Source organism: Amphibalanus amphitrite, unplaced genomic scaffold (genome assembly GCF_019059575.1).
Source record: "Amphibalanus amphitrite isolate SeventyFive unplaced genomic scaffold, NRLGWU_Aamphi_draft 000184F_arrow, whole genome shotgun sequence".
Classification (NCBI taxonomy): Eukaryota; Metazoa; Arthropoda; class Thecostraca; order Balanomorpha; family Balanidae; genus Amphibalanus; species Amphibalanus amphitrite.
The window spans coordinates 305,800-328,631 of NW_024881679.1; the positions used below are offsets into that span (position 1 = coordinate 305,800).

Here is a 22,832-nt window from a genome sequence, read left to right on the forward strand (position 1 = left end):
ATGGCCGTTTGGTGAGTGCTCTCGACCAGAGATTCGGGCAGACGAGCCAGCATCTGTGGTTCCGTTCTCAGTTTCGAAGGAGAGCCCGGAATCCAGGAGAATCGCTACCGTCGCTGGCCCAGGATATGGAGCGGTTAGCGGCCCTGGCGTATCCGGCGGCAGAGCAATCCTTGAAGGACTCTCTGGCATGTGAGCAGTTCTTGGATGGCCTGACTGACGTGGAATTGCAGATTGCCGTTCGTCAGTCGCGCCCTGTAAACTTACAGGAGGCGCTTACCACTGCCATTGAAATCGAGGCGATCCGAAAGTCTGCTGAGGCTGGTGCCGTTGGTGGATCGGGTTTCACAGCTCGGCAGGCTCGCACTGATGAGAAAGTTCTGAGTGATAACTCTGTTCCAAAGGCTAACAACACGGATGAGCTGCTGCAGGCCATCCTGCAGAGAATTCAAGCTCTAGAGGCATCGGTTGCCTCTCCCAATCCAGGACAGCGGCTCGGAGGACAGCGACGAACCTGGAGGAACTCAAATCAGTCAGATCCCGAGGGTTGCTGGCACTGTGGCAAAACGGGTCACATCCGGAGGTTCTGTCAGGAACGACGGACTCGAACACCAGGCAACTCGTACCAGAATCAGGGAAACTGAAAATGGCTGCCCGTGAGGGACAACGGTCAGCCGAACCGCAAAGCGAGTCCCCTCGTATTGTGTCCAGAGGAACAAGAGGCGCGGACAGCATCCAGGTGAATGGTTTTATCAATGGCAAGCCACAAGCTCTGGTAGTTGACTCTGGATCTAACTGCACACTCCTACGAGCTGATGTGTTGGAGAAGCCTGATCTGCCGGTGGTGAAAGAAGGCCTCTGTGACGTCACTGGTCGGCGCTCGCCACTCCGAGGTCCCACCACAATAGAGTTGGACATTGGTGGGCATCGCTTGCAGCAAGTGGTGTATGTAGCGGATGCAATTGAAGAACCCTGCATTCTCGGATTGGACTACCTGATAGAAAATCGATGCGAGCTCGACTTCAACAGCCGGACGCTGAAAGTCAGAAACACATTGGTGCCGCTTATCGTGGGTCCTCTGACGGCTGGCGGGCCACGAGCGTTCAGGGTCAGAGTAAAGGAGCCGTTGACACTCAACCCCAGTACGGAGATGATGGTGCCCTGCAAGCCGGAAGGCGAAGTGTTCGGTGCTCTTGGAATGGTGGACACACACGCCTCTCTACCGAACGGAGTAATGACTGGCCGAACATTGATAGACACCACGCGACCCTCATTCCACGTTTTGATGGCGAACCTGTCGGACAAGCCTGTGAAGCTTCACAGTGACACGTTAGTTGGGATGTGTGAGCCGGTGGAGGTTATTGAGGCTGATGTAGATGTGGTGAAAACGGAAACACCATCTCAGACTCGCCTTCCGGAACATCTCCAACCACTGTTGGATGGTGTCAGTCCTGACGTAACAGAAAGTGATCGAGAGCAAGTGCGAAAACTGCTCGAGGAATTCTCGGACGTATTCTCATCCAATGACGACGACTTGGGAAGGACAAACCTTGCAGTTCATCACATCAACACTGGCTCCCATCCCCCCATCAGAGTATCACCACGTCGCATCCCTGTGAACAAGCGGGAGGAGGCCACGAAGATGATTGAGGACATGGACAGACAGGGTCTCATCGAACGGTCAAACAGTCCATGGTCGTCCGCTCTCGTTCTCGTCAAAAAGAAGGACGGCACTCTGCGTTGTTGCGTAGATTATCGTGCACTGAATGAGGTCACAGTCAAAGACTCGTACCCACTGCCTCGTATCGATGACACATTGGATGCGTTAACTGGAGCCAGATGGTTTTCAACATTGGACTTGAAGTCAGGGTACCACCAAATAGGCATGGCAGAGGAAGACAAGGAAAAAACGGCGTTCTCCTGTGGAGGACTTTGGCAATGGAGGGTGATGCCGTTTGGATTATGCAACTCTCCTGCAACCTTCGAGCGGCTCATGGAAAAGGTCCTTTCGGGACTTCACTGGAAAACTCTGCTGGTCTATCTCGATGATGTGATCGTCTTCGGGAAGACACTGGACGAGGAGCTGCAACGCCTCCGCGAAGTCTTTCTGCGCATGCGTAAGGCAAATCTGAAGCTGAACGCAAAGAAGTGTCGATTGTTCAGGAAGGAGGTCGAATACCTCGGACACATTGTATCGCAGCATGGAGTCCAGACGGATCCAGAGAAGACTTCATCAGTTGCGAGCTGGCCCACACCGAGGAACAAGAAAGAACTTCGCAGTTTTCTGGGGCTCTGTTCATACTACAGGAAGTTTGTGCGGGACTTCGCTACCATCGCAGCCCCGCTGCACGCTCTCACGAAGGAGAAGCAGATCTTCATGTGGGATGAGTCATGTGATCAGGCCTTCGAGAAGATGAAACAGGCACTCACAAGTACCCCCGTCTTGAGGTACCCAGATCCAGAGAGGGACTTCCTGCTGGATGCTGATGCCAGCAATCAAGGAATCGGAGCCGTCCTCTCGCAAGTCGAGGGGGGTCGAGAGCAGGTGGTAGCATATTACAGCAGAGCGTTAACTGCTTCGGAGAAAAACTACTGTGCAACCCGGAAAGAGCTACTGGCTGTGGTGGATGCAGTACGTCATTTCCATCACTTTTTGTACGGCACCTCGTTCATCATCCGAACAGATCATTCTGCACTCCAGTGGCTGAAGAACCTGAAAGATCCTGAAGGTCAACTGGCCCGCTGGCTGGCAAGGATCGGCCAGTATGACTTCAAAATTCAGCACAGACCAGGCGCGAAACACCTGAATGCCGACAGCCTCAGCCGCCGACCATGCAGTCCTGACTGCACACACTGTCGAAAAAGGGAGCCTGATCAGGTGGTCTGCCGAGTTGTGGGAGCTGCCGGGACGAAGGAGGCTTCTGACAAGGCGTCTGAAGACGACCTCATGACTAGGCAGCGGGCAGATCAGGACCTCGCCCCTATCATCAACTACAAGGAACAGGGACTGGATAAGCCCAACTGGGAGGAGATGTCGTCAGTGAGCACTGTTGCCAAGCGGCTCTGGGCTCAATGGGAAATGTTGCGTGTTCAGGATGGAGTTTTTCAGAGATACTGGGAATCAACAGATGGGAAACACAGGAAGTGGCTGGTAGTGGTACCCGCCAGCATGAGGGAAGGCGTGATGCAGGAGGCGCATGGATCTGTCACGGGTGGGCATTTCGGGAGCAAGAAAACACTGCAGCGCCTGAGAACCAGGTTCTACTGGATTGGAATGAGGCGGGATGTTCAGGAGTGGTGCAGGGTCTGTGAAACGTGCACAGCAAAGAAGGGACCACAAAACGCACCACAGGCCCCGCTGCAAGTTCGAAATACAGGGGCCCCCATGGAAAGGATCGCTATCGACGTTGCCGGGCCACTGCCGACGTCGGCGTCTGGAAACCGCTACATTGTAGTAGTCATGGATTATTTCACCAAATGGCCAGAAGCATTTGCAGTACCAAATCAGGAGGCAACAACTGTGGCTCAGGTGCTCGTAGATGAGTTCTTTTGTCGATTCGGTATTCCATATGAACTTCATTCCGATCAGGGAAGAAATTTTGAAAGCAGAGTCTTCCAAGAATGCTGCAACCTGCTCGGCATACGAAAAACGAGAACAACGCCGCTGCATCCGGAGTCGGATGGAATGGTTGAAAGGTTCAACCGCACCATGGGCCAAGAGCTCGCCAAAAGGTGCAGAAATGGCCAGGAAGACTGGGACAAGCATCTCCCGACCATTTTGATGTCGTATCGCTCAGCGGAACATGAGAGTACCGGCCATACACCTGCACAGCTGATGCTGGGAAGGGACCTGCGTCTCCCAATGGATCTAATTCTTCCAAATCCACCGGACGTGGATGAACAGGAAACGACAACACACTATGCGATGGCCCTCAGGGATCGACTCAGGGAGGCTCATGCCCGTGCACGATGTCAGCTAAGAATGACCTCTGAATCGATGAAGCTCCGAAAAGATATCAGAGCGACGACAGAGGCACTGGCTCCAGGTGACAAGGTGTGGCTGTTCAACCCGAAGCGCAAGAAAGGCCAAAGTCCTAAACTGATGTCTCCATGGGACGGTCCCTACGAGGTCGTTCAGAAGTTGTCTGCAGTGACATATCGGATCCAAAGGAAGAAGGGATCGGCCCTGAAGGTAGTACACCACAATCGGTTGTGGAAGGTACGAGGACCACCACATTTCAGCTGGCAGAACAGTGAGAAGACCAAGAGAACAGCGAGTGCTCCCCAGATGCCAAAGGAGCAGGAAGACCAGAGGCCTAAGACTGAAACCACGCAAAGCCCGCTGACGGCTTCAACGGCCCCAAGCAGCGTTTCTTCTGATAGACAGCAGGAGCACCAGGCCAGGGATGTGTCGAGAAGTGTGACTTCAGAGGATGTGGTTGAGCGGCCCGTTCATCGTCGAGAGCTTCGACGAGACCGTCGCCCTCCCGAACGGTTTGGGGATTACGTATGCCACATGGGTTTGGTGTAGATCTGGAGTTCAGTGGGAAAGTGGGAATGCCATTTAAAGTGATAGAGTTTCGGCAAAGCATAGCCCATGGGAATCCCCTGTTCGCGTAGGGGCTGGTGGTGCTGCACTGGGTGATATCTAGTCAGCCTAACTTTGGGAGCAGTTTTTTATCTTCGGTCGGTTTTCTCTATTGATGTTTTGCATAGTGAGTGCTGCGTCGGGTATGTTCTGACCAGCAGGTCACACCTCAGTGTGGTTCTGTCTCAGTTCAGCTATTACTAGGCATGTCTGCCTCACCTGTTAAGAAGTGCTAGCCACGACGGGTAGTATCTGTCTGGCATCCCCACATATGTCCCCACACGAAGAGTACAGGTGTTTTTCCTTTCTGCCGCTCTCATTTTGTTCCAGGAGCTACAATGGGGGACGAAGGCGGTGAAGTTCTCAGCATCCTGGATGAGGAGGTCGAGGACTGGCGGGAGGAGCAAGGAGTCCGAGATGGGGAAATGCACGTCTTCCTCGGAGACTCTAACGGGCCCGGACTGGTGGACGCGGGTCTTGATGTTTCGCCCCCGGACATCATCATCAACCGCACTGAGTCAGGAAGGAAATGGACATCTCTGTCCATTATCGTTCGACGAGACATCAACTGGTGGCAGCTGGCGGCCCAGTCGTTCGGTTGCACGATGGGAGTGGCTGTCATCTGGCTGTCAGGTAACGACAGCTACCCGCACCCCAAGCGACCGCTGGAACCGCTTATCGGCTTGGATGCGCTGGAGGCCCACATTCTGCTGGTGTTGCGCACCCTGCGGGATGTCGCTAGACGCGTAATAATCGTGGGCCCCATCCCGCGTTTCCGCTTCGATCGCGGGCTCCCGTGGGAGCGCACCCCTGCGTATCAGGCGGAGCGGCTGATCGTGAAAATGTTACAGAGAGAAAATCTGACTCCGTCCTTCGCGGAAGTGTGCTGCGTGGGACGCTACTTCTCGGTGAGGGTGAGGTCCCGCCGCGTCGTTGGGGACAAATGTGCCCAACTGTTTGCAGATGACGGGATCCACCTCTCGTCGGCGGGCTATCGGCTCGTCCTGAGCAAGCTGCCCCGGTGGCTGCAGCCGGACGCTGGTGCCTAGACACACACACACAGTGATACTGATGTGAACGGACGCGATAGTGTGCTGGTTGTGAGGTTGTGTTTCGCATATGTTGCCGTCTGTTCCGAGGGCGGAACTTTTTGGGGGGAAGGGGGGTAGTGTAATGGACACTGAATGGGTGTCATACTGAAGTTTGGTGATTGGAGTGCGGCGACGTCCCATATATCCCCGATAGCCGAGTGGGTAGGGTGTCTGGACGTTTGGCCGGCGTGATCAGTCGGTGGTTGCCGGTTCGAATCCGGCCCGGTCCTTTGCTTTTGTACCGTGCGCCGAGTTTCTGTCCGTGCCGCGCTGTGATTGGTGGTGGCATCTGACCCGAGGTCACGACCGGTGCGTGCCGGCGGTGGCGGTCAGTTTTGTGCGTGGCGGTGGCCGGGTAAGTGCGGGAACTCCTGTGCGGGGGACTGTTTGGGGAGGGCTCCTGTCCCGTCCGCTGACCGGTGCTGCTGCCTGGGTTGATCCAGAGGTGCTGCCGGGCCCAGCCATCTTGCCGCTCTGCTGCCCGTGTGCTGTGCGACCTGAGGTAGCGGCTCAGACGTACATCGCCCGGGCTGTGGGGAGCGAGATTTGTGCCGCGGGTTGGGTTGTCGGAGGTGCCTCGGGTGTGGTCCGAGAGCCACCGGCGACTGATTCCGCCGTTCGCCATTCTTGCGTCGGCCGGCCTCGGGTAATTCCGGGACGTCCGACGTGGGAAATCCACGGCGGCTCTGTTTGGTGGAAACCAGTGGGTTTGGGGGGACTCGGGTTTATTCCGGGCCCCGGGTTAAGCGGAGGGACTGTCGGCCTGACTGGCATTAACGGGGCACAAATACAGGCACAAAGAGCGACACACTTTTTACTGCTGAGGCTGGACGGCGGGGTCGTCGGATTCTCCGACAAAGCGGAACGACCGAGCACAACAATAGCGACCGTGGGGCTAACTAGCTGGACTAAGATTCTTACAGAGCCGGCTGACCCCAACTTGGCAGCAGCTAGCCAGATTGGTTCGTGTGCGGTCACCTGCCGAACCACTTGTCCGGCGTGTTTTTGAGTGGCACGCGGTTACATATTAATCAATGCTTATGAAATAAACGTTGATACCTTCATGCTTCATATGGGTCGAGGCCGTCCGTAGCTCAATTTTTAGCCCTAATTCAGCCGACCGACTAGGGGACTCTACTAGGGACACTTCAGACGGAAATGGTACTCGCATGCGCTATGCACCTCAGCTTTTGCGTAGGCAGTTTTCTCCCGATCATTGGGAACTATGCCCTTTTGACCCGGTCAACGGAGGTTAAGGACGGTCCCGAAATTTCCACAACAGATTTTAGTCCACCATAACCTACCACCAGCACCTAGCAAGAGCTAAAGATGACACGGAAACGGACTTATGTTCGGCCGTGCCTTACCTTCCCTATATCAGTTCGACCTGTTAAGGTCAAGCGTCGCTGAAAGGTCTTAAGAGGGTCACACTCATAATTCACTGGGCCAACAGATCTCGATCGTTCCAAAATTGCGTAGCTAAAATTGCGAGTTGCAGGAGTTGCAGTGCATATACGAGTGTATGCTGACTGCCCTGCATTGTGCTGTAGTAGGTAACTGCCCCCGCAAGATGTTCGTGGACAGACGTCACCTTGAGGCTAAGGTATTGTGTGACTTTGACCAATGCACAGTGGCCCTTTTTCAGAATTAGCACGCATAAATTCAAAATATTTTTTCTCTACTTTTGAGTAAAAAGCAGTCTTATCGTGTGCAAAACATTCCAAACTATCCGATGGTGCCATTTTTACCTCCTAAAAAATAATTACCTTTGGTAAAACTGACCGCAAAATCGAAGTTTGTCGAGAGGCGCACGGACACCACCGGCGGACCCCAAAAAGTAGGGTGAGATGAACATCAATTTGTAAGACTTTCGATGAGAAAATATTAAAAATTAGTGGCATGGCTGTGAAGCTGAGTTTACGTAGAAGCCCTAGAAACCATTATTTTCATTGTATAAACTTAAATAGACCACTTTTGCCGAATATTGTGGACACAATAACAGGACAATTATTAACTGGAGATGACGGCATACATATGAAGCTTTATGTTAACCCGCGACCTGGTGGGGGGGGGGGCTATTTTTTGCCCCCCCCCCTCCAGACTTTTCGATATATCTCCAGAACCACTGCGCCGATCGTCACCAAACTTTCAGTACCCTCCCGGACATCAATTTTACACATTGTGACCAAAATTTTTTTCCAAAGGCTGTGATAGGTTGGCCGGAAATGACGTCAGAGTGACGTCATGTTCTGCCGTTTTCGACCCAAAAAAGGGTTTCGCGAGAAGAGCTGTCAGGCCTATAGCTTTGCAAATACAGAAAAATGATGCAGACATAAAAGCTGTAGAATGGACAGGGCTACAAAACTGCTATCTCGGATTTTTGAAATTTTTGGATTTTGACCCCCAAAAATCAAAAAATAGATTTTTTGAATATAATAGCCAAAAAATCCAAAAAGTTTTTTGAATTTCGAAAAAACCGGAATATATGTGATAGTCCTTACCGCCTTCTATCTACATACCAAATTTGAGATCGATACCTCTTTTTTTGGCCAAGTTATAGCGAAAAAACTGTTCAAAATTGATGACGTCAAATTTTCAAACTCAATTTTCAGCAATTCTAGACCTCGTAGCGCAAAACAAAGACTACCATTAGACTCCCCGTGACGAGCTGCATCGAATCAATACCCATTTTATGCAAAAATATCAACTTTGAAATTTGACCTTTTTTAACCTGACCTTGACCTGACCTCCACCAGAAAGTGACCTAAACCGTACCTGATGGTCTTATAACCAACACCATTGAGTTGGAAATGAAAAACTGGCCACAAAACATGCATCGCATAACCTTAGTAAAGTTGGGTTCATGTGGTGACCCTTGGTGACCTTTGGTGACCTGATCTGTGACCTGACCTGGTATGACCAGTGACCTCTAACAGCAACATATCTACTAGGCAACTGACGCCCTATCGTTGATTCCCGACAAAATGCGTTTTCCTCGGTGTTATAGCGCATTCCCTAGAAGACCCGTGAACGGTGAAACATTTCATCTTTGACCTGACCTGTGACGTCATCGGTGACCCCGAGGTCAATAAAATTTGGTTTCCTTCGACAAATTTGACAGGCCTTTCGAACGCCGTTTGAATTTTTCGGATCCGTCCAGTAGTTTCGGAGATACGAGGGGGGCAAAAAATAGCCCCCCCCCCCCACCAGGTCGCGTTATAAACAGACCCCACCAGGGCGCGGGTTAAGTAGCACACTCTAGGACATGTCGTATCATACATCGTTCGAATCGCCGATCTCTTCTGACCTTGTCCACCAAAGGGCATCGCGCCATTTTGCGCCATTTTGCTTCTACGGTGGATAACGTGAGCCAGTTCAGTCCGCGAGCGGCTGTGGCTCCTGTTCGATACGACTAAGCTCATTGACCTGGCTCGAAGCTGGTGTCACCTGGTGTGCGCCTAAATGTGGCTTGACTTTTGCCATAAGATATGCTAATTGAAATGTCATATAGGCATAACGCTGTGCCCAAGAAAAACTGTCCGATTTCTTGTCGCGTTTGATGTCCAAGCCGCACAAGTCCCGTGGTCGGCTTAAAGGTAGTGTGCCAGCTTTCTTGGACCGTATGGAGTTAATGGCCCAGATAAGGAGAACCGGATTTTTAGAACTTATCCATATTTTCAAAACTCATGGAAACGTCTTAAATTCTTCAAATTTTGAGTACCCCAGTGCGAAATTCGCCCCGACGGGTTGTCGGTCGTACCCCAACCACATTTCACACCACTATGAACAATAAATGCACACACTGAAATCGCTATTACCGATATGCTCATCCAATCAAGTTTCGATAAACCCGTTCATCATCATCTCCTGCGGTTTAGAACACGCCTGTTAGGTGGCTTCTGATGCTCGTCGAGGTCGGAATTTCCAAATACGCGTGGTGCGTCGGGCCGCGCGCTCTGACTTCGGCCAAGAAAAATGCGTCAGCTGATCATTGTCATTTCTGCCACTTGCGTGTGGTGAAATGGGGTCATAACTTATAAGACGGCTTTTTCATATCAATTATTTTACATAAAATCATATTTCAAACCATAAATAATGTTCGACAGCCAAATAAAAGAAACAATACAATACGGTCTTACAGTTTAAGGCTCGACATTGTGTTGTCTACGATTAGACAGCTGATAACTCATTCCCGTACGTCGTATGGTCGTAACACTATAATGACCTTTGCTTATTGTCACAAGTGCGCCGCATTCGCGATTGTTGCCCGACGCCTGTTTGCAGGTGAGCCCACTACAGTTGTTATACATATCTAAAAACCGAAAAACTTTTAGGCGAAAAAGGCACTATTCCAGGCCCATTTGTGATTTTTTTTGCGATATTAGGTAAAAACAGAAGCTTCTTATCCTAGGAAAAATAAAATGGGAAATCTTTCAAAGGTGGCACACTACCTTTAAGATCTAACGTCAAAAGCGCCTATGTGTTTGTATTGTTCGCGTCGCGCTGACCTTACTTGCTGCCCGGCCGGGGCCGACTAACGGTGGCTGGCAACAGCTGTAGATGCGGTCACGTGACGCCCTGGGGCGTCCTGGCGGTCAGTGCAAGTGCAACGCGGTCGGCTGGCGGGATCGCCACACTCGCGTTCGGAGCGGCCTGGGCCGGCGGGCGAGCCGTGCGAACGTGCGCCAAATCTTGGGCCGAGCGGCCTGTCGCTGTTGGGCCGAATCTCCTTGGGCAGTTTGTTTCTTTTCTTCTCTTTGCATTGGCAGGGAATGCTTCCTTGATCACGTGGTGATGTCTTGCACCACTTTCAGGTAATGTGGGAATTAATGCGTGCTAATTCTGAAAAAGGGCCACTGTGCAATGTCAAATGGTTATCAATTTGGAATGTGGGGTTTGAACGGTTGGTTGATGTCAGTTTATGTAGGAGCTTTACTTGGTGGAATGCACACGCGTATCGGCACTCGGCCGCTGCGCACATTGCCCCAAAAGACGGTAAATAACTTTTGAAAATACCTATCTCCAATTTTAGTGTTTTCTGGACCAAAATTTTGCAAGGAATCCGATGGTGTGGTCCCCGAAATCCGAAAAATTTCCATTTTGGAGATAGCACCTATTTTTTGAAAAATAAATATTCGTCAGGCATAATAGTCAAATAAATTGAAAATATAATGAGTTAATTTTTGTAACAACACTAGAATGTGTCGAACATGAATTAGAGATATATTTTAGTTTAGCTGAGATGATACTATATCTGCGCATACATGTACATGAACTAGTACATTAACCCTCGTCGGCCGAGAAGGGGTGGGGCGGGTGCCGCCTCATAGGGATTTTCGCGATAGCTTAAAACTCGCTTAGGGTAGACGGCTGAAACTTGGTATACCTAATCTTTTATTCAAACTGGATCTTTTGACCTCAACTGCGTTTTCAGGTCAGGTCAGGTCACTGACCTATGACCGATGACGTCATAAATAAACCTCTGCGAAGTCCTCAGATGTTGCAACTTTGCAACGCCCTCAGTGCCAGAGGAACTTTCACAGGAAGATGAAAGTTGCAGGACGTAGTATCCTTCTGAGGTCTCACAACTTGTTTATCTCGGATTTAACCTAAATGTCACATGAGGTCAGGTCGGTCACGTGACCTCACCATTATAAGTCAATGGGGGAAATATTGAAACTGTTATTTTGGCGCCGGAAATGATCTAAAACTATCCCAAGCACATGAAATCGTGGTTTCATGATCGGACCTTACAAAGAGTGCATGAAACCACGATTTCATGTGCTTGGGACAGTTTTTAGACAATTTCCGGCGTCAAAATAACAGTTTTCATATTTCCCTCCATTGACTTATTATGGTGAGGTCACGTGACCGAACTGACCTCATGTGACATCTGGGAAAAATCTGAGATATACAATTTGTGAGACCTCTAAAGCATAGGTACTACGTCCTGTAAGTTTCATCTTCCTGTGAAAGTTCCTCTGGCACTGAGGGCGTTGCAAAGTTGCAACTTCTGAGGACCGTGCAGAGGTTCATTTATGACGTCATAGGTCAGTGACCTGACCTGACCTGAAAACGCAGTTGGTGTCAAAAGATCCAGCTTGAATAAAATATTAGGTATGCCAAGTTTCAGCTGTTTTCCCTCAGCGTGTTTTGAGCTATCGCGAAAAACCCCTATGAGGCGGCATCCGCCCCACCCCTTCTCGGCCGACGAGGGTTAATGTAGGGGAGAGTGGGGCACATTCGTGCAAAAAATGGATAAACCCATATATCTGTTCTTTGGTTAGTGCAATGGCAAAATTGTTGATTGTAGTATGGAAAGGAACTATTGCAGATAGTTTTCCTCTTTAAAAGTTATCCTATAAAATTATTGCTTCCATTAGAAAAAATGACTTTTATTAACTCTGAACATTTGCACGAAACTGCCCCACCTATGGGGCACATTCGTTCAAGAGATGGGGCACTTCCGTTCACCCGGCAAAATTCGAGAAATTACCGGGCATTACCAGAAATTTACCAAAGGAAATTGGCAGGGGGTCATTTCACTTGATTCCTTTCGACAAGAATGCATTGCACAACAAATGTAGAAAGAATGGGCTGGCCAACAAGAATGTGCCAACTGCCGGCCTCCGTGACCTCGCCAAGTTCGCGTGAATTGCTCGTCACGACGTCGCAAGCAGTCGAGACTGAGTCAGGCGAGCGTCATTAGAGAAACCTACTACAGATAAAGTCATAAATCGCAAAAACTAAAAAAAAAAAATATGCACGAATGTGCCCCCAGGCAGTGCGTACACGAACCTGCCCCACAACGTTATTAGTAATATATTTCAAAATTTCTTTTTGAAAAAATGACACTTTTTCAACAAACAAGTTTGCAGCAGTTCCGTGAATAGAGTGGGCTTCTTCACCCCCAATTTTGAAAAGCTGAACCACATTTCCGAGTCAGGATCACGAAAATGGATGATATGAGAAAAGTTTGGAAAGCTCACGAATATTACAAATTTGCGTTTTTATCAAGCATGACAGCATGTACAGTGTTGTCTTCTACGGTGAACGAAGGGCGGCAATGATAGACATATTTCCATAATTTACCTTGAGCTCGTGCAGTCACTCGTGTTCCCATAACTGCTGAAAACGAATGTGCCCCATGCACGAATGTGCCCCACTCTCCCCTACTAATTCATGTACATGTATGAGCAGATATAGTATCATCTCAGCTAAAATATATCACTAATTCATGTTCGATACATTCTAGTGTTAGTATAAATATTCACTCATTATATTTTCAATTTATTTGACTTTTGTGCATGACGAATATTTACTTTTCAAAAAATAGGTGCTATCTCCTAAATGGAAAATTTTCAGATTTCAGGGACCACACAATCGCATTCCTCGCAAAATTTTGGTTCAGAAAACACTAAAATTGGAGATAGGTATTTTCAAAAGTTATTTACCGTCTGTTGGAGCAATGTGTGCGCTAGCTTCATTTCAGCCACTTTGACCTCTGAAAGTCAACGGTTGGGGCACTGCCAAATTGTTTCGGTTACAGACTTGCTGCACACTGGTGTTTTGTATGACTAACCAGTTTTTAGTCGATCTCCGTAAATTGCTTAATGCTGCTTGTCTTGACAGACATTGGATTGGACATTGGATTGGACATTGGAGGGACCTTAGGTACTGTATTTTTGCCTCTTTCCCCTGCAAGATTGGCTTTTTTCCGGGGCCATATTTCAGCCGCGTTGTGCAAATTTTACAGGTCGCTGGCAACTCTACTAATGGCAATATGGCTAAATTAAGGAGGTGATTAAAATCGGATTACGTGACAAACTGTATTATTGCTTAACAATCAGTACATTTTACACAATACACATGAACATGACCATCGAACGCATAAAAATTCGGCGTTCAAATAAAACTGACTCGCAGAAGCCTTGCAAAGGACAATGAATAGTTTAGTTGTACCGTGGCCTGTAGCCTACGATGACCCTCTCGTAGACGGGCTCCCCAGCAGCAGCACTCTCCTCCTCTCCCTCCTCCTCCTCCTCCTGCTCTCCCTCCTCTTCCTCGTCGTCGGCCACCTCCGGCGTGGGGTACTGGGTGGGCACCGGGGTGGGCAGGTGGTCGCCCTGCGCCTGGAAGCCCTGCTCGCCGGCCGAGTACACCACCGTGTAGGTGACGCCGTCGGGGGCCGTGTAGCTGAACTGGCCCGACACGCTGTAGCTGTCGTCATCCTCCGGCTGGCCAGACTCCGACACAGAGATGCCGTTCTCGCTCTCGAAACTAAAAACACAACGAAAACACGATTAGATTGATGATATTTTAAAAGTAAAGTTTAATAATCAGGTAGCACATAATGGTTAATTAATGTGTTGCTCTTAAACTCCGTGATAACTTACGAATGTTGATAGGAGTGGTCGTCGTTGTGGTCGATGTTCTGTCGGAGAATCTCGACGATGTCCTCTTCGTAGGAGAGCTCCGACGGGGCGGCGGCGGCCACGGCCAGGACGACGGCGAAAATGAACTGAAATAACGAAAAGAAAGCTGTTTTATACTGACTACTACGTGCACGAGCATTGAGCACTGAAAGCCCACATGATTGATATTATCAGCATTGGTCTTCTTGAACCATGGACGGATCTTTCTACGCTTTTGATATCAATGAAAAACAAAAGTGTCGGAAAAGGCTCATTTTTCTTGGTTTTCATAAATCAGCTTTGATTTTGAGTCTCTTTTTTATTTTTCCATTTCTCTCAGCTGCCCTATGTTGACTATTAAATACTCACGAGCTTCATGTTGGCGTCTTGGAAGTAGGCAGTGGTGAACTGATACTGGTCCCGGTCTCCGCGCTCCTTTTATACCTCTCGTTACCACATCGGTTCGTCGGCACCGTACGCAGGGGACAGAGGTGCACTCTCAAGGTGACATGGCTGGGGTCGTGCGGTTTGGGATGATTCTTTTCCTCAGTTCAGACTTGGAGTGAAGGGTGACTTGTGCTATAATTCTTCTTTATCGTTGAGAAGTAATCTAGGTACTTCGAGTAATTTAAAACTTCTGTCAACAAAATATAACTGCTTTCATGTACATACCTAACCAATACTTACTAGACTGTTCGTTTGGCTAGTTATGTGTGTTGTGTCGGAGGTGAATTTGACATATGCCGAGAACTTGTATCGGACGAGTTTTTTTTTTTTTGTCAGTTTCGTGTTTATTTTAAATAAGTTTTCAAAGGTACATACATATTTGAAATTCTTCATTTTTTTAACCTGCGACATGAAGAGCTTTAACCCGCGCCCCGTAGGGCTATCGGCGGACCCTACCACCCGTAGGGGGGGGGGGGGGCGTTTCGGCCCTTAAGATCTCGGAAATTTACCGGCCGATTTTCAAAATTCAAACGGCTTTGGATAGCCCTACCACGGAACTACCTTGCGACCAAATTTCATTGACCTAGGTCAAACCGATGACGTCACAGGTCAGGTCAAAGGTCGGATTTTCACCGTTCACAAGCATTTCAAGAAATGTGTTGTGAAATCGAGTAAATTGGTAAGTTATTGAAAACCATCGATGGTACATTGTTCGTAAAACACATACTTTGCTATCTGAGGTCACTGATACCAGGTCAGGTCACAGAGGTCAGGTCACTGGGGGGTCACAATATGAAAGTGTCGTGTGATACATGTTTTATGGTCCATTTTACATGAAAAAATGCGATTATGTAGGTCAGGTAGCCTTTGGGGCCAGTTTAGGTTACGTTCTGGTGAAGGTCTCGTCAAGGTTGTATATTCACTCTGCTCAATTCACTGGAAGACGCACTTGCCCAGGCGATACCACTGGCTTGACGCACTGCCATACCTACTTCTCGGTCTGGCGCGTCTCTTCGAAGGGGTTCCTATGTCCTTTCCTACACTCGCCTATTCTCGCCCATGACTGACTCTACAGTAGTGACGAGGAACCCAACCAGGTGAGTCAACCAGGTGAGTCAAGGTCAGGTCAAATTTCAAAGTTGATATTTTTGCATAAAATGGGTATCGAATCGATGCAGCTCGTCACGGGGAGTCTAATGGTGGTATTTCTTTGCCGTACGTGCTCTAGACTAGAATTGCCAAAAATTGAGTTTGAAAATTTGACGTCACCATTTTTGAATAGTTTTTTCGCTATAACTTGGCCAACAAAAAAAAGATATCGATCTGAAATTTGGTATGTATGTAGAAGACGGTAAGTACTATCATATATGTTCCGGTTTTTTTCGAAACTCAAAAAATTTTTGGATTTTTGGCTAATATATCTAAAAAATTACTTTTTTATTTTTGTGGGTCAAAATACAAAAACTTCAAAAATCCCATATAGCAGTTTTGTAGCCCTGTCAATTCTACACCTTATATGTCTTGATCATTTTTTGTATCTTCAAAGCTGTAGGCCTGACAGCTCTTCTCGCGACGCTCTTTTTTCGGTCGAAAATGGCAGAACATGACGTCATTCTGACGTCATTTGTGGCTAACCTATCATAGCCTCTGGAAAAATTTTCGGTCTAAATGTGTAAAATTGATTCCCGGAGGGGTCCTGAAAGTTTGGTGGCGATATCTGCAGCCGTTTAGGAGATATCGACGGAAAAGGACAGGGGGGGGGGGCGTTTCGGCCCCCCTACGGGGCGCGGGTTAGAACTGGATTTATTTGCACTTTCTACCTTATTGTAAACCTACCTGTTTTGATTAATTATTGTCAATGATTTGTATTTTAACCATTCGACGGCCGACATAGGTACAATCGTGGAGGTTTTCCTGCTCGATTTTCGAAAATTTTCGAATTATCGAGCATTTCGTATCTCTGCGCACCTCTGACCCCTCCCCATCCTCTGTCCACACCCCAGTGACAATGTCACGGTCCGACTGGAATCGAGGTAACGAACCGGCAGAGGCCACACCGTCCGGCCGCCCGGTACGGTCGCAGACGCATGGAACCGCTTGCGCCACTCATCTCGCGCGCAAGGTCATTGTTTCGAAAACGAGCCGATTTCTGGCCGCTTTGTGTAGGGTTATCTTCCTAAGTGTTAAAAGATGTAAGACTGATGCCGTGTGTGATGATATAAATCGTAGAGGTTTAATAAGCGTCAATCGGTCAGGCTGACTGTCGCAGAGTAACCGCCATCTTACCCCACACTTTCCAATTTTTTTTTTCAGCTGAACGATGACGTTATCATCTTTTTTACGAATGTGTGTTAGCTCTGTCCACTGGCGGATGCAGGGGGGGGGGGGGGCAAATGCCTCCCGCAGCGCCAGAAATCGAGGAAAGTTGTCGTTTTTCTTGAGAAGAGAGCTTCAAAAATGTTATTTTTTTACAAGAAAGGTTTGTTTTTAAGTCTGAGCAGTGCGTAAGGAATCGACATCCGAGAAGCTTTTAGATTTTGGGATAACTTTTTATGGTATGCTCCTGCAGCGTTTGAGACCGCCTTTCTGGATCCGCCTATGGCTCTGCCATGGACAATGGACGTGGTCCTATAGCTGAAAGTCACTGGTTGCCAGCCCGACGGATACCTTCTATAGGCCAGCTTTAGACAGGCAGAAGACAAATAACCGGCGTCGAAGGTTGAGTCTGCGGGCATCGATGATTATTTCCTTGCAGTGAGGTAGTTCGACCTCTCAAACCGTTGAATTCCTAGCCCAGGTACTTATAAGGAATGGTTGGCAAGATTCCTAAGCTTTTTTTTGCTAATTAAAGTCATTGGTGAATTTTCATTTCACCGTATAGTTATTTTCATTCATGAAAAAAGTTCTACATAAATCTTTGAAGTAGATATCGTCGGCCTAATCTTTTTTGTTACACTCATGAATCAAATGTATGATCCGGTAAACGTTAAAATCAACGGGATTGAAGCGCCTGAATCGCTATGGATGTGATGTGTTCACTGCAAATGCACAATGTGGAGAAAATATGGCCGAAAAGTTGTGAAAAAATGTTTTCGGATATGTTGAAGCCTTGGTTGAACCAAGTTCCTTGGTGCCAACATAGTTCAGGAGCATCGATGGTGGTTGCGCTTTGAATCCGTTCTTTCTTAGTTTTATCACCCTTTAGTGAATTTTATTGAACTCTATTCAATGCAGTGATTCCTTGGTATAGGGCAAAATAATTTTGGAGGTTAGATCCTGAATATTCCTCGTATTCCACGTTCTTCGTGATTCTGAATGAATTGTCCCTTGGAAGTCACGTTATGAAGCCATGATTATCTAGACTGAAATAACAAGAATATCAAGAATAAGGGCGGGTAATTTTGATTGGTCGGCTACGTTGGATGTGTTTTGTATTCACACAAAATCGTAAATATATATTTGGAAGAATATCGGTTGCATAATGACATTGTCCCGGTGAGGCTGCATGCTGTCCCAACTAGCTATCCTTTTACTAGCAATGGATTGTTAAACGTCGAGTTATCATGGTGATGTGTCCTTCACAAAAACGCATTTTTAGATATCTGTTTTGAATTTCAGACGAGCATCCGAACGGATCCCTACTTTTCGTGTGAGATAAATATCTCTGTCTGAACCACTGAACGCTTGAACATATGTGTTTTTCAGTGGGAACTTTATCCCTATTCGGCGTCTGTTATTGACGCGCGGAACAGCCTAATATTAACCAAGGCATTTACTGATCACCGCACTCTAGCTTCGGCATACAAATTTATTAAAACAATACTATTACACATATGAACACACTTGATACACATAAATATTATACACAAACGCCGTCAAAATCGGCGCAACTAAGACATATGACGCGCAGTACCCGTGAAAGGAATATGAACATTTGATAGTCTAGTTGTACCGTGGCCTGTAGCCGACGATGACCCTCTCGTAGACGGGCTCCCCAGCAGCAGCACTCTCCTCCTCTCCCTCCTCCTCCTCCTCCTGCTCTCCCTCCTCTTCCTCGTCGTCGGCCACCTCCGGCGTGGGGTACTGGGTGGGCACCGGGGTGGGCAGGTGGTCGCCCTGCGCCTGGAAGCCCTGCTCGCCGGCCGAGTACACCACCGTGTAGGTGACGCCGTCGGGGGCCGTGTAGCTGAACTGGCCCGACACGCTGTAGCTGTCGTCATCCTCCGGCTGGCCAGACTCCGACACAGAGATGCCGTTCTCGCTCTCAAAACTGAAAACACAACGAAAACACGATTAGCTTGATGCTATTTTCAGGGTAAATTTGATAATCAGGTAGCACATAATGGTTAATTAATGTGTTGCTCTTAAACTCCATGATAACTCACGAGTGTTGGTAGGAGTGGTCGTCGTTGTGGTCGATGTTCTGTCGGAGAATTTCGACGATGTCCTCTTCGTAGGAGAGCTCCGACGGGGCGGCGGCGGCCACGGCCAGGACGACGGTGAAAATGAACTGAAAGGCGGGAAATGTCTAAATCAAGTTTCATTATATCATACAGACAAATCGTTCTTTCGCTAAGGTGACGAAAAGTCATCCTTTATGGGTTTGTCAATAGCATTGAGCACATCTGTTGAAGATATGTTATTCAATCTATATCTGTAACATTACTTTTTACGTCTTAACACCTATTAACACTTAGGTATTAACACCGAACATCCTGTTCAGTGTTCACGAAAGTTCACTCTTCCTGTTCACTGGACGGGCTTCACGATAGTGTTCACGCTGTGCGCCTTTTCTTCTCACCCTTCCCTGTTCTCACCAGCTTCATTGTTGTGCCTGTGACGACTGTCCGCTGTGACTGATGCTGTCCGGGGGTCACCTCACCTTCTTATACGGCCATCAGCCGGTGGTGGAGACCCGCGCCGAGACGCGTGCACCGGCGAGGTCAGTGTCGCGCTCATAGCGGACAGGCGGGAATGGAATGGAAATTAGACCTATGGACCGTTAAACATTTCACCAATGAAGTGACGTTATTAGCAGCTGGTAGTTACGCATGCTGCAGGAGCACTGGCTCTCAGGTGTGTAATTCCTAAGATATCTGATGCAAGTGCAACCGAATGTTTGCCGTTTCATCCCTTATTAGACGGGAGGAGCGTGTGTTGTAGTCGTTTCTGATCAATGTTTGAAAAGAAAGCTGTGCTGATTTTGATCGAAAAGTTTCGAAAAGTGCTCGCTATGAAGTGAACATTGCAACAAAATAGCAACAAGCAAGGATATTGATTGCTACATTTTATGTTCAGATGTTATGATGGAAAATGATTTCCGCATTGAAATTTGACCTGGACTGATTGGCGCTGAACGGATCACGAAAATTGGATCGCTTGCCAATTGTTTCCAATACTAAGTAGGGTCAGTAATGAAGTAATTTAGCACAGGATACTGGCATTTTGAAGGCTTGAAAACCTTGACTCATCGATCTCTTACAAAAGGTATTGGCGGGTTGTATGCTTCACCTTTGACGTCTCTCCGAAAAAAGACACTCGACCTGAATCTAACTATACGAGTATTAGCCCGTTATAGTAGACACGACGGGCTATCCGGCGAGTGCACCATTTGAGTCGAATCTGCACCTAATCTCTTTTACACCAAATATCATTTCATGAATTTATTTCACTAGCTGACAGCTACTAAGAGACACACTGAACCTAATTTGACCAAATCTGCACCTAATCTGCACCAAATGTGCACCAGATGGCCGTCGTGAAAACGGCTAGTCTAATATAATTTCCTAATATGTCGTTTTAGCGGGTCATCAGACAGTTTGATTAGCCGATAAAAGCAGTGTCTTTATGATTGCTAGTGCATACGCCGTTTGGCTTGCTGATTGACCTATGCCGCCGTCCATATCGTTCAACATCGGTATTCCACGCCATGCTCTACCCTGCCCTGTTGCCATGCCATGTCCTGTCCGACCTGCCCGTCCCGGTAACCGCCACAGCCCGGTCGGTGACCACACATTAGCAGACTGTCCTGGCCAAGGTTCGTCGGCCGGTCCTCCCGCCCCCAGCGCAATGTGACAGCCCGGCGACCTCAGGGGCCCACCTGGACAGGGGCCATGGCGTAACGAGGCGGGCTGTGGGGTAACCAGCCCGACGGTAACAGATAGCAGTGTCGTGTTTGATCAACGTTATACTGTGTGCTGTGGCCAAATTATCTAATTGGGGTTGACTCACACCTAGTAGGACACTGGAGGCCAGTGACGAGACGGAGATATGGGGGGGGGGGGTCATGTGGACCAAGGTGTGGACAGTCGGCCACATGGAAGGAAATTGTGGTCGTTAGGTAGCTACGAACACTGCAACAGTGCAGCACTTCCACGTTTCAGATGACGGTGGGACGCACGCATGAGTGCGATAAAGGTATCGGCAAGCCGTGCTTTGCGTGCTTAATGATGGCTGGCATAATTAGCTATTCCCATTAGAGGCAAGCATAACTTTAATTAAAGGAAGATAAATTGGATTATAAATTGTTCATACCTATTATTCGATCCAGATTATTGTGATGAGAGTATCTAACATGTTATTATCGCCCAAACGTGTCTTTTTTTAGCGGCATTGTTGGTAAGCTCTTGGTGATCTTTTGTGACACTCACTCGACCTTAATGATTTATTTGATCTCGGGTAACATTTTGTTTTTAAATAAATCGAGTCCGAACCTTTTGATTGGAAGGATTCACAAGGACAGAGCCCCCGCTAAGCGAAGCTTGTTGCGTTGACCCTGCCCTCTATACCCTCCGATCGCGCAATGCCGTTTCTACATAAAGCAGAATTTAGATTCTAGTTATTACAACTTAATCGTAATGCTATTCTTAACCCGCGATCGCCGGGGGGGGGGGGGGGGTCGGATCCGATCCCCCCTCCGTTTTTCACGAATAACTCACGAACCGCTTGCGCTATCAACTTGAAACTTCGTATACCTTCTCCGTCATCAATTTGACGGCTTTTGTCAAATTTTAAAGCAAATTTTTTTCAAAAACTTTTTGAGATATATCGATTTTATTGATGTAACTACATGGCTTTTTTCGTCATAAATGGTAAATGTTTGAAAAATCGCCAAAAATCGAGGGTTTAAGCAAATTGCAAATTAAAGACATGAAAAGACGCAGCTCAATGAGTTCTTTAAAATGGCAATCTCGCTTTCCCATAAAGTGCGTTTTTGACCCCTAAAAATTCAAAAACTCTTTTTTTGGAAAACAGCGAATAAAATCAAAAGTTTCAAAATTTTCAAAAAAAAACGGAATATATGTTGTAGAGCTATATTAGAACATAAGATGCCCCAAATTTTAACTTTCTATCTTGATTTTTGACCCCCAAATTGTAAAAATTAGCTCCAACATGTATAGGGCATGGTGACGTCAAACGCATTTTCGTGAGTTTGGCACTCCTGAACATCGCATGTGAAAACAAATGGCAGAATTAGATTCCTTGGACAAAGCTCGTCTAGTAAAGTGCATTTTTATGTCAAAAATAAAAACATTGAAAAATGACTTTTCTTGGTGATGTATAATATAAACGATTTTTTATGCTTGCTGATGACCAGGACAGTGACTTTGGGTTAGGTACATATAACCATAACCATCGGATTCGGCGTGAAAAATAAGCCATAAAACATGTGTCGCATGCCCACGTAGCAGAAAGTGAAAACCGTGACCTTTCGTGACCTGACCTGACCTTGCCCCGTGCTTAGTATGACCCTTATACGCACATGGTATCTTCACTAGGCCATTGACCTCATTTTTGGTGAGTTTCGATCACGAGCTATCGATTCTGCTGTCCGTAAGCCTCATTTTGCAAAACCCCAGAATTTGACCTTTGACCTGGCCTTGACCCGAAAGTTGACCTCAATTTTAAAATCTTAAGAGTGCGTTGGGAAGGTCTCGTAGAAAACTTTCGAACGCCGCCTCGCGGGGCTCGATACGACCATTGGTTCTCGAGATAACAGGGGGGTCGGATCCGACCCCTCCCCAGGCTGTCGTGGGTACGGAAATAGCCCAGGCGGTGCCGGGTTAACACCAAACAAACGATATTTTTTAGAGTCAGGCGTAGATTATTAAGCCATTAGACGACGAACCAGCCAAAGTTCAATTTTCTCTTTAAGTCTGGTATAGCAGAAGTCACAACACTGACGGTAGTGACCTGACCTCTCACTGATTTAAACAAATAGCGGATAAGCGGTTAATGAATCCTGCCGGCTGTCACCCTTTAAAGTGCTGAAAGTTCCAATGGTTCAATGTTTTC

At 47.7% G+C, this 22,832-nt stretch overlaps 3 protein-coding genes across 3 annotated transcripts in view; 1 reads left to right on the forward strand and 2 right to left on the reverse strand.

Moving 5' to 3' along the window:
* Positions 1-22,832, forward strand: part of LOC122384234 (ras-related protein RABB1b-like) — a 72,181-nt gene that overhangs the window by 13,746 nt on the left and 35,603 nt on the right. The gene's annotated exons all lie outside the window — the stretch shown is intronic.
* Positions 13,492-14,908, reverse strand: LOC122384236 (cuticle protein CP14.6-like). Its single transcript, XM_043371407.1, has 3 exons — positions 14,460-14,908; positions 14,073-14,197; positions 13,492-13,956 (listed from the first exon to the last, which is right to left on the reverse strand). Exons 1-3 carry the CDS (start codon positions 14,466-14,468, stop codon positions 13,629-13,631), a joined length of 462 nt encoding a protein of 153 aa, XP_043227342.1. The 5' UTR covers positions 14,469-14,908; the 3' UTR covers positions 13,492-13,628.
* Positions 18,434-19,363, reverse strand: LOC122384257 (cuticle protein CP14.6-like). Its single transcript, XM_043371453.1, has 3 exons — positions 19,355-19,363; positions 18,923-19,047; positions 18,434-18,807 (listed from the first exon to the last, which is right to left on the reverse strand). Exons 1-3 carry the CDS (start codon positions 19,361-19,363, stop codon positions 18,480-18,482), a joined length of 462 nt encoding a protein of 153 aa, XP_043227388.1. The 3' UTR covers positions 18,434-18,479.